A 12989-nucleotide genomic window follows, 5' to 3' on the forward strand; every position below is an offset into this window, starting at 1 on the left:
CACCAATGAGGGATATACTCTCCGATTGTGGAGCATTTTGTCCCCATGTTTGTGATCAGGTACTAGTATATTTTCTCCTCTTGTGGGAATGGTGACTAGTTGTTCCATAGCATTTGAGTTTATGAACTCCAGGAGCCATTGGGCTAGGTGTTAGCTTGAGTAATGTTCCCAGTCTATGTTTGGGTAGTTGAAGTCACCCAATATGATGGTGTTTGAGAGACATTCGTACTCTCCAGCATGTCTTCAGGAAGGCTGTGTGTGGTTTCCTGTGTTGGAGAGGGTGGTCTGTAGTTACATGCTACAAACTGTAGGGCAGTTCGTAATTACCTATGGGTTAATTGCACCTGGATGGGTCTCCGATGCCATTGAAGCGTTACCCACACCTCCGGTGGTTGGCGGCATCCTTTATGAATATGGATACTCCCTCCTTTGTGGTTCGTCCGGACTTTTGGGAAGTGAAACACGCCGATATGAGGTATAACCTGATAGTGCTGGGGTGCTGTTGTAGCCTTGAACCAGGTGGTTTCAGTCACAGCACAGACATCAATGTTCTCCACTGAAAGGGAGGGCTTCGAGGGGCGTGCATCTTGAGGTTTAGACTTCCTGGCATTGACAGTATTACCCTTAGTTTTTCCATTTTTGTTTTCTAGGGCGGTAGGTTTATCATTTTTGAGCCTTGCTTCAAAAAGGCACTATGGGGTGGCAAGAGCCTTTCGGCCAATATCCCGGTGGCCCAGGGGTGACAGGTGCAAGCCGGTCCCTGTGAAGCAGGCCGTGGCTTTGTCACATGTACAACCGCAGGCAGACAGACATTGGATCCCCGCGGGAATGACAATACACCAGTAATTAAGCCAAATTATTAAAGCTGATCATTTTGTCTCTGTATTTTCAGGCATCATTCTGGTGAGGGTACGGATACTGAGGCAGTCAGGGTTTATACCGGCCTGGCTACATAATCTAGAGCTCCTCTGTCTCTCTTCATGTAGTCCTTGCCAGGGAGGTACGTCTCAGGTCGTTCACACCGGCATGGACAATGACTGAGTCATACTTGTACTTGCTGTGGAGTGACCTTAGTGCTTGTGTTATGTGGTGGATTCTAGCGCCTGACAGGCAGCTTACTGCCGATCTTTCCTTGTTCTGTCGGGTGGTGGGATGTCAGTGTGTCTGACTATGGAGTCACCTATAACAAGTGTGTCTGGCATTGTGTTTGGCCTTAAGGGGTGTGACTGTTTAGCACACTGACTTTGAGAACTGTGTGTTGCATGTCTTATGTCTTGAGGTGGCAGTTGCTTGGGTGTCTGCTTTGGAGGCCTCTGTAGTTTTGGTAGATTTTTGATCAGTGCCTCCGAGTATGTGTTTGTGTGTTTGTGTTTGTTTTGCAGTTGTGAGTTCTATGTGAAACTGGGTTTGTGGTGTGCGTGGTTTCCTTCTCCTCCTGTCTGGTCTTGCCAGTCCTGAGTTGAGAGCTCAGCCTCCAGTTTGGCTATATAGTTGCATCTCTCACATGTATTTGTGTTTTGTGGGAGAAGGAGTGGGTTGTCTGTGTACATGAGGCAATTGTAACATTGCCTCAAGATGCCCAGATTCACCAGCTGAACAGGAGAGGACGCTAGCAACTGACCCTTCGACATGCTAGAAAAAGTGAAAAAGTTTGCTGTGTAACTGAGTCAGAAGGGACCTATAGGGAAATGGGTACTCAAGGGGATTCTAGGCTAATGTAGTACTTTGTTTAGTATACAAGTACTTTACCTATATAAAAATGCTCTAGGAGCAAGTGCTGAGCTTTTGAGAGAGAGAGTAGACTGTTTAGATTGCAAGTAGAGAAGTTCTAAGGGAAAAATTGAAGAGCAGACTTTACGGAGCCAGAAATAGTTTAACCGGCGCTGCCCGATGGTGCTCTATGGGCAACTCCACACTAAATCACGCTAAAGCGGCCTTTATAGCAAGGGGTTGAAAAGAGCTAGGAATTGACCCAAAATGGCCAATAGAATACAAGTTTCTGGCTGGAACCACTCCTCTAGGGACAAATAGGCTGTTCAGTGCTCCCCACTCCCACTGGTGAACAAAGAAGCTTCCCTTTATCCAAATAAGGATATGGAATAGCACAGGAACCAAGACAAAGCCCAGAGATCAGCAAACTCTGAAGACTGGACTATTCTAGTTCAGTAAGGCGGGAAAACAAGATTTTTTTTTTGCAGAAAACAGAGGCAAAACAGACAGTAAATGCTATAAATGCTTTTAAATGGCTAGCGCACTTGAGTGTGTTAGCCTACAGGTAAAATTAAGCAACAAATAACGTTTTAAAAGTGCAAAACAGTTAATCAACACAAAAACAGTTAGAATGCAGAGCTGTATAAACAGGCGAAAATGAAGTCGCTAAGCAGTAAATCAAAAAGCCAGAAAAAAAATACTTAAATCAGTTATAGCAAATACAGTTATAACAAATGCTCTGAAATATACTGTATATTTCCAAAATGTTTGAGAAGGACAGTCAGAACACAAGAAGGTTCAGGCGAAAGAGAGAAAAATTTACTTTTTGAAAGGGAAAAAGGAGGAACAGAAGGCCTTATCAAATGTTCTCTCTGTATTAGGCAGAATGAGCTAATGACACTAGACTGGGAGGTGTGTCACACTAGGGGCGGGCAACTGCAAAGCCACCAAGTATAAAATAGCCTGCAAGCAAGAGACAAATGAAAGTTTTTAAACGGAAGGATTTGTGAAGATGCTGAATAGACAAAGTGCTTTATATATATTAAATTTTAAACAGTAATCTGTAAAAAAAAAAAAAAAAAAAAAATCAAGATACTTATATTTTGATCTCAGTTGCGGTCAACTTCTCCAGTCTGCACAGTTTGCACGCCATCTTACTTTCCTGAGCAGGTTACAAAAAAGGTATATAATAAATGAATAAACATTGTGAATCAGAGTGTGTGTGTGTATATGTATATGTGTGTATATATATATATATATATATATATATATATATATATATATATATATATATATATATATAAAGCACTGCAGCGTTGTTACTTTAAACATTAAAAACGTACAGCTTTCGGGTACAATCCTTTATCGGTACACAATACAGAATTAACATTGCAGTTAAATATAAAAACTACCTAATCACATGACGTTATACAGCCAGTACCCGCATAAACAATAAAACAAGTATTTCAAACACATTTGCTTTTGTTTTAAGACTGTATTTTAAAGAAACCATCTTATTGATGGCTGGTAAATGCTCAGCATTTAAAAACAAAATCCACTCATACTCTTTCAACTCCAATTTGTTCATGTCCCACCCCTAATATTTTTAAAAGTATTTCCATAACCCTAAACATAAAGAAATGATCATTCCCATTTTCTTTAAGTTGACTTTCCAATATAAAAAACAGGACATTTTTACATGTTGCTAAGTATGCAATATTAGTAGAATTACATTTAGCAGAACAGGAGCACATATACTGTTTACCACTAACAATGTGTAAAACAAACCTCTGAATTAATCACAATTATAGCACGGAATTGTCCCTGTTTTAGATGATTTAGATTGTTTATTATGCAAAGTCTTTAGAGCATAGACACCTTTTTAAGGTAATGCAATTCATATATATATATTCCTCTAATTCCGGAAGTGACTGTAAGACACCAATTATTCATAGTTTCTTACAGTCACTTCTGGAACTACAGGGACTCCACTATGACCTACATGGACAGGCTGAATGCCCTGTCACTTCACTCTGTATCCTGTAGGCTGCTGAGAGGTGCCTTGTGACTGGCCTATGGGGCAGTCTCCAACCCTACCCTAATGGAAATGCTGCAATTCTGCAAGTTTAAATGACACTAGTTGCTCACTGTAGGGATCTCGACCTAGCTTTTGGCATTAATGGAACATGCTGGACAGACAGATATGACTGCCACTGCTCATGAATAGGCTTTCTGTTCGTATAAAACAGAGCGTCTCACTGACCCTATTCAAACACAACATTGATGATTGGATGGGAGACTGCATATTCACCTCTGGGGTGGCACCCATGTCTTTCATGGACAGGGGTAGCCTTTGTTGATCACAGACCTTCTCTTTTCATATAATTTTTCTGCGAACTACCCAAAAAGAATGGGGATACTTGGGATTAACATGGCTTGGCTTGTAGAAGCTGTAGGGCCACTAGCCTAATAACCTTCTATGAACCTACGAACTTATGGATGTGAGACAGTTGCATACTAAAACTAATAAGATCATTTAATATGGTACAAACTTGTGAGCACTTTCCATCCCTTTCTCATTACATGCATAGGTGAACTGCAGCATATCTTGGGTTGTGGTGTTTTGTGCTAAACGGGTATCTCTCACTCGTCTCATGTAGTCTTTACCTACCTCTTTTCTTGTTAGGTTTGGTGGTGAACTGTTTTGTACCAACGTACGCCACCTTCTGCCACGTTCCATTTTAGGGTGCTAGTAGAGCTGTGTTTTGTATTAATGAACATAGTTGTCAGTAGTTCTGACTGTAGGTTGGCCATGAATATGGTCTCAGTATACTTTCAATCTCTGTGCAATCCTGAATGCATTATCCTAGTCTTATGGAGAAACTTCTACTATCATTCCTGCTCTAAGAGGTCAAAGTTAAGTGCAACATTCTCTAGAAGTTTCTTCAGCTTCTGACATCCTTCCTGATATTCAGAGAAGGTGCTTAGGAAGTGCATATATATTTACATTTTATGCTGTGTCTTTCAGTTGCAACGCCAATGGCTTGGTCTCAGACTTTTGACTGTCCTGCATCTATTCTGTTGTACAAATCAACATGATGGTCAAACACTTGGAATATTTTGCCATGTTATACCCTGTAACTCATCACATACTTTTGAATCTTTACCTGGGTATTAATCCCAGTTATCCAGAAGCTTTCACCTTCATTCCTGTCTTGAGAGGTAAAGCTTTCAGAGATGGTTAACTTTAATAACTTTAGACTTCCACTTGAGTACCTCTCTGTTAAGTACTGAACAATATGTAGAAAGTGTATAGATGTAGTTATACTTCATGTTCCTCCACAGACAAAGCTAATGGTATGGTTATGGGCCTTACTTCATTCTAAGGCATTACATGCAGCAGACTTCAGGCAGCTGTTTAGAGTTGGTCATTTCAAGTTCTCTTATGCGGTTTCCTACTGGTCTTACTGTATTACCTGCGGTTGGGTCTGTCCCTGCACATATTCCTGCTCTCAAGGATATTGTCTCCTTTTGGACTAGGCTTTTCTTGTGATTCCTTTTAAGGACGACTTTTCCTTTTGTTTTTTGAAGAGTGTGTTTTCCTATTTAAAGCCACTTCGGTGATTACTACTCCTCTGTATGTTACATTCAGTCACTGCTCTTGCACCCAACAAGGTTACTTCCTTAATGACCCTTAATCTTTACTTCGCACTTTTGTTGGTTTGTGGGGTTTCATTATTCTTAAAACTCTCCAGGACTTCCTCCAAATGAAATGTGTCCCTGCAGTTTTACTCGTATGTAAATGTCTGCAGAGACACAGATGTCCATGTGTATCTGCCTTACTAATGCCATAGCTGCTAAGCAGCACAGCCTGTATTACCTTTGGCACTAGCTGAGGGGGTAGTAGAATTTTAATAGAATAACACTTTCAGATTCTGATATACACTTTTTTATGCTCTTGTGTGGTTAGGATATCCTGTACATTTTTTTATAGCGTTTATCTCTACCCCTTTTACTTTCCAGCTTTGAATCCTTGATTAAAAGTTGCTGGTACAGAATGAAGTTCTTAGACAACAGTTATAACTATGTAGCAATCTTCTCAACTATGGCAGTTCCTAATCTTTAGCTTTATTCTCTTTGGAGTGACTCTCTTTTTGGTTTTAACTGTGTAATGTTATGCCATGCTTGTGTTCCCCAGCTGTACTTCTAGCCTCCAGATTGACTGTTTCTCAGTCTGGTGAATTCCCAAGTCCTATTTATCCTTAATCTCTGATAGGGATGCTTCATACAGAGCACCAATCTGATAGGGATGTTTCATACAGAGCACCAAACTCTGATCGATTTTCTACCATTGTCTACAAATGGCATTCCTAATCTCCTATTCTAAAATTTGGGGAAGGGGTCAGATGTTTAATATTTATTTAATACTTATTATAATGGTACATGTATTGAACCAGAGCCATCTTGTATGGTCCACCTTCCTGACCCCCAGCCTGTTTCAGTTTGGTTGGGTAGTTTAAAACCCTTCCATTAACCCTTCAGCCTGAGTTTCTCCACTGGTTATATACCCAGCATGTGGAGAACAGCTGTTGCGGTGCCCTTGCATAAAGGAAGTCCCTGTAATGACCCTGGGAATTACATTACTATTAGTCTCACTAATATTTGCAAATCAATGGATTATATTACAGCTGACTTAAACCATGTAGGTAACCTTGTATCCTGGATCCACACCAGTATAACTTTTTATATATAAAAAGGCAGGCCATACCTACTCAATCTTGGTTTATTAAAAAGGTTACCAAGGCCATTGATAAGTCCATGCTGCTTGCCTGGACCTTGCTAATGCATTTTGGCACTATCCCCATGCTGGCATTATTGACAAACTGTCCCAACTCATTATTAAACTATAATACAGTTCACTGGATAGGTAACCTGATTGTCTTAGAGAACCCATACCATTAAGGTCAATGGTGTTTGATCTAGACAAAAATATTGCTAACAGTATCGCACAGGGCTCTGTCCCAGACTGCCTCCTCTATAACGTACACTTTTCTGGCATGAAAACAAGTTATTGGACTGTGATTATGGCTAACCAAGTTTGCTGAAGATGACAAACTGGGGGTCAGTTATCAAATCCCACTCTGATACTCATGTTCTACAGCAAGATCTAGACCAAACAAATACTTGTGTTAATCGCAGGATTACATTGTATACCAAGGAATGCAGTGTACTTTTTGGTAAAGCTAGCATCTCACACAGTCATTAGTGACTTAGCTTTTGCTGAAAACAGACTGTCCTTTGGCCACCATAAGTCTGTGGTGGTTAGAATCTTCTACCTTGCACAACCTATTCTTAATGGTCATCTCTTAAAGGTCCAAAGAAGTTATAGTCCCCCTTTTATTCCTCCTTATTAGGACCTTCATTGAATACATTGAGCCCTTTGGTATGTACCTTGCTAGGTGCCTAAACCAATTCAAGATCCCTCTTTCCTCGCCACAAAAAAGGGGGGGCCTAGGGACTCGGTGCAAGATTAAAAGTCCTGTCCTACATGGTTTCAAATAGACTACTAAGGGATGATCTGTGCTTGTCCTTTTGTGCTGCGAATAACCCTGCACTGTTTGAACTCCTTTATCCAAACAGAACTAAAGATAAATGATACCAGCATGGGGGATGGTGTCAAATGCCTTTGAAAGGTCTAGGTAGGTAGCACAGACTTTATGCCCCTTACGTAGTCATATACAGACATCTGAAGGGTGATATCTGCTTAGCCTTCTGTGTTGTGAATAGCCCATCACTCTTCTCCTTTACATCAATGGTAAAGAAAACACTTGCTCCAAAGACCCAAACCTGACTAATGCATCAACATCAGCAAGTAGTGTGATAGGTGCGTAACCCAGCATATTCCCCATCTGTGGAATAGGTTGCCCTTGCATATCGGAGTACTTCTAGAAGCCTTTAGAACCAGTCTGGTTGATTGGATGGATGATCAGATGTTCATCTGGGATATGTGATGAAAATCAGTATTTGATGTGGCTAAGCATCTTGATGGTTTCTTTGACAATAAGTTTTGTACGAACCTGTGAACCCAAGAATCATATTTTCTTATTGCTTGTGGCACTTTGGTGAAGCCTGTATTCTGGAGAGAAGTCCTTCTGTACTTGTGATTATGGCAAAAAGGGTATGCGTTTTGTAGCCTGGGGAAGTTTGATGCCAAGCTAATAAAGTCTTTATGGTCTTTTAATCCTGTTGGTAGAGAAAGATGGAGCTGATCCTGCACATTTATGCTAAATATATACCTTTCACTCTCCTGCTAGCTTGGATAACTGATAATATTGTCTTCATGATCCATATTGGATCCTGTCTGTTAACAATCCATTGCCAGATTAAATTATTTTCAGATTCACTACTGTTAAAACACTTCCCAGAATTTTGTGAATTTTTATTTTGTAGATCTGACTCTTGTATTTCACATACTTATACTCTGTGTTTTAGGTGAGCACATCATTTCACTTGTGCTCATTCTTTGAGGTCAAGCCAGCATTAAAAGCCTGACACTTGTTTAAGCATTTGTTGTGCCATAAATTATTTATTTCCTTACTATATGTAGTGCATCTATCCTATTGATAAAATTATTGTACCAGTGACTGATCCTCTTCTAACATATGCACGTATAGTGAGTACCCTTTCCCACCTGTGATTTCTTTAACTGCTTTTCAGGCGTACATCCACCTTGTTTTTGCAGAAATTATTTACTTTTTAGTAAATTGTGTGCTTGGAGCTTTTCTCCTTAGACCTCTATTATAGTTGGGCCTAGCTGGACCTGCTGGTTACCAGACGTGTAACAGTGCGGCCAAATTCTGCCACAGTGCATCTGTGATGCATTCTTTTTAATGTAGTGCCAGACTTGTGGTGATGTCTGAATAAGTATACAATGACTGAATTTTTTTTTTTTCTGTCTTTCTAGGTTAAAGATTTCTGTGGTGCTAACAAAGAAATGCTGCAGAAGGCTGTTGAAGAATTGCTGTAACTGAAAGTAGTAATTGAAGTATCATTTTATACTGTGACCAAAGACTGAAATAAAATTATTTTGTTACACTTGCATGCCTTTGCTGTTGCAATGAATTGTTTCCAAAAGGCATCCCATCGTATATACAGTAATAAGACTATTAATGAATCATTGACAGAGTAACTCAACAGATTTTTGTATTTTAAGATGTTGCTGTTGAATACTGTTAATTACAATAAATTAACATTTTTGGCCAGGCAGTTTGATTACACAGTTGTACAAAGATTAAAAAAATGTCAATGTTAAGAGAAACCCAGCATTATATTAACTATGGAGACTGAAATTGGAAAGAGCAGAAATTAGTGATGTATCCCAAGCCTAAGTGTTTGTAATATCTTAAAGTATGATCCTTGCTGATACTGATTTTTCTTCATAGTTAATAGAAGGGGTGTTCGGGGGTTGGTTCATTAGAGAAAAGCCACACACACACACACACACACACACACACACACACACACACACACACTAAATGCTTTAATAGCATTATGTTGTGTTTTTTGGGCAATTGCACATTCATTTTCATAATTGCAGGACTTGCACTTGTATAGGAATCACACCCACTTAACAGTCAGTTGCAAGACTTTCCTGTAAAACGTGCCGTCATCTAGCTAAAAAAAGGGAATCCCTGCATCATAACCAAAGGGGACTATGAGCGGGACAAGTCTTATGTTATACAGCACGTGAACAGTTTAAACATTTGTTTTAATAATTTTATAAGAAATACAGTAAATATATAACAGTGCAGAAAAGTGGAAGCCTTTTTTAATTGTAAGTTTTTCTTTCTCCTACATTGTCACATTCGGATTTTTGCCGAGTTAAGAAATGCCAGGCAGTTTTTTCAGTCAGAAAAAAGTTTTTCTTTTTGCCAGTTTTTGACATCTGACATGCTTAAGCCTCAAGTATGTATTTACCGGGTTAGCTGGCTACTTGTGTTTTTTTTTTTTTTAATAGGGTTTTACTTCATAATGGCATTTTCACAAAGTAATTGAGGTTGTTGCACTTGATTCTGCATGGTCTAACTTATTTCCATTTCAGATGCACCAAATTTATCATTTTTCCTGCATATGTCTTATAATGCTTTTATTGTAAATAAATGAGGACAGTGTATTGGCTCTTAAGAGTTTGTTCATCACATTGTTATAGCAACCTCAGATTTCCTCCTTTAGATCACTTTTGTAAATATTACTAACCGATGGGGATATCCTGCCAAGGACATATGCACGTCTGGCAATCAGATCAACGCCTAACTGCCTTCCTCTCATGCTGTACATCAAATGTGTGACATAAGCCCCTGAAGATTCTAGTAGGAGTACATGGACATACAGGCTTGAATTAACTCGGAACTTTTTTGTTGCCAGCCCAAATGTTATACTCTCCTTTCGCCTTAGTCTGTCTGACATACGATTTGAGAATTTCTTTAACTCTTGGATGGATAAGTATTCCTGTTGTGTTTGAACAGAATTTTGTACATGTTATTGAACATGGGAAATGCCCCCCCCTGTTGAAATGTTGGGACTCAAAAATGCCAAATTCCGACATACTGAAAAGGCAGAAAAGATCAAATCATGAGCATTGCTCTTCTCTTTCAAACTTCATTTTTGCAGAGGGGACAAGCCCTCCTGTAACCCCCCTCCAAACTTGTGTGCACCAGCTGTGAGATTGCCATACCTCAGAAAAAAGGGAATATTCTGGCAGTCTCTGACTTGGTATATGAAAACCCATTTTTTTCAGCCAGTCTCTGTATTACAGGATTTGCTAATGTGGGTCACAAAGTTTTAAATGGTTGTAATTCCAAACCAATGGACAATGGAGACAGAAAAAAAACAATAAACCCAAAAATCTCCGAGCACAGGATTCCCAATAAAGGCAGTCCCACATACAGTTCGTAGTCAGTTCCAGGACACAAAATATCAGTCGACGGCCATATATAATAACGGTTTATTAAAACACAACAGTGGATTTAGCACTTTCATTTCCTTTCAGGAAACTTCATCAGAATAGTAAAATCACATGCAACAAACTAATTTATAGTTAATTTGAAATGCAATTAGTTAATTCATTGGTTAATTGCACTGGTTATAAAGTCATAGTGCAAAATACAAAATGCATAATAGTGATGACAGGCAAGGCTGCACTCTTGGTATATAAATATAGTGTGCAACAACAAGATATTAACAAGGCAAAACGTCCATAGTTCTTCCTATTTGTTAGACCTATAGAATAATAAATATAAATATATCCTAAATGCATCATACTGTGCTTGATGTTGTGGATAAGCATAATCAAAGTATAAACAACGAAAAAAACTAATATATAGCATATACATAATAAATAATAGTGTGTGCATATACTTTTGTAAATTTTGTTTTGTTTTATCTTGTTTGCTCTGAGTTTTAAATCTGGTAAGAGTGATATGTGGTCATTCATCCCAGGGGGCGTGGTTGCATCCAACCGTAACTGCCAAATTAATTCCTAAAACACAATTTATTCTCCCAATCGCCCCCTCTACTGTCCTTGGGAACCATTTCCAAAATCAGCATAACATAGTATGTCTGTAAAGTGCATTAGTTTCCCTTCTTCTGTTAACATCATACATGTGTTCATATATCCTCTGATGGAGATGTCTTTCCGTTTTTCCCACATAATATGCCCAACAGGATGTGCAGTATACTAAATACACAATCCCCTTGGTATAACAAGTATAGTATCCCTTGCTCTTAAGGGTAAATGGGATGGTGGATAAAAGTAGGTCCCCCTTGTTGGCAACAAATGTACATTGTGAACATCTTCCACAACGAAAGGTTCCCTTTTTGTTGTCAATCTGGTGACCACTCACTTCTATACTTAAAGATATCTTTGATATTAAAGCCCCTTCTAAAACTATATACATCAAACGCTTGTCAAATAATTCTAATCTGTTGGGCATACTCCTAAACATATCCCATGTCTAATCAATAGCCCTTCTCATTGTATTAGTACCCAAACTGTATGTCATAACTAAAAAAGGAGTAGTTTTATCTGTTGAATGAATCCCCCTATTTACCACAGTATCAACCGTTTTTGAACCTTCATTCACAGTGTTATGTTCAGAACTTAATGGGGTATATACCTTATACCCCACCCCTTAATCACTTCTTCCTTGAAGGAGTTTACAAGGGTGTCAGGGTAATCTCTCTCCAAAAATAGTTGATGTACATATTCCAGTTCTTTTATAAAATCTACATAATTTGAAGTCGTCCTAACCATTTGTCCTTTGGTGTTCTTCTGTAAGGGAGGGTGATTACTATTGTAGTTGGAAAAACAAGACTTCCTATAGGTTTTTTACACTTATTTCTTGTTCAAAATGTCTTTTACAATACATACATACATCAAGGTAATGTATCTCATCTGTATTGAATTTGTGGATAAACCTAAAGAATTCAGTAGAGCTGTTAAAAAAATTCCATAACTTTAGGTATATCATCCTCAGTACCCTTCCAAACTATAAATATATCATCCAAAAAACGAAAATATTTGACATTATTATCCATAAATGGGGAGGTAAATGTGATTCCCAGTATAGCATGACTATGTTAGTGTAAATGGGGGCACATGCTGCCCTATAGCCACACCATCTAACTGGTGAAAAATATCTCCCTGAAAGTAAATAAAATTATTTTTGAGGACCAGCTCCATGTTTTCCAATACAAGCCTGAATTCGTGTTCATTAAGAAATTTGAATTTCATTAGTGTTCAAACCACTCTAGTCCTGTATTGTGTGGTATAATGGAAAACAAGTCATTTACATCTATAGTGAGAAATGAATATTGGGGTTGGAAGTTTAATTGGTTTATTTTGTTTTAACAAGTCCCAGGAATCAATCAAAATGTGTGGATATAGTTTGTGGAAGGGTTTCAGTTTTGCGTCTACATAGACAGCTAATGGTTGGGTTTTGGAACGATCTGATGTCACAATAGGTCTTAATGGTGGATTCTCACTGTCTTTGTGCACCTTGGGGATACCAAATATGGTGGAAAGAAATGATTTGTCAACTTCAAAATATCTGTACAGTTTATCATCAATTAACCCCTGAAGTAAATTGTCCTCAATAATAAGGTCTATCTTTTTGTATGCTATATTGAGTTCATTCCGAGATATAATAGTGTAGCGTCCCTGTGTATCTAAGATTTCCATCATTTTAGCAATACAAGACCAGATTTCCATCATTTTAGCA

The 12989-nt window shown here is 38.6% G+C and overlaps 1 protein-coding gene across 2 annotated transcripts in view; it reads left to right on the forward strand.

Annotated features, from left to right (window-relative positions):
- Positions 1–8811, forward strand: part of LOC122793207 (thioredoxin-like) — a 60676-nt gene extending 51865 nt beyond the window's left edge. For both annotated transcript variants that reach the window (XM_044061039.1, XM_044061042.1), the window contains exon 5: positions 8675–8811. In XM_044061039.1, coding sequence (XP_043916974.1) covers positions 8675–8737 — 63 coding nt within the window. In that variant the 3' untranslated portion in view covers positions 8738–8811. The remainder of the gene's footprint in view (positions 1–8674) is intronic.
- The last annotated feature ends 4178 nt before the right edge of the window (positions 8812–12989 follow it).

This window comes from Protopterus annectens, chromosome 2.part0 (genome assembly GCF_019279795.1).
Source record: "Protopterus annectens isolate FY-2018-M chromosome 2.part0, PAN1.0, whole genome shotgun sequence".
Taxonomy (NCBI): Eukaryota; Metazoa; Chordata; order Ceratodontiformes; family Protopteridae; genus Protopterus; species Protopterus annectens.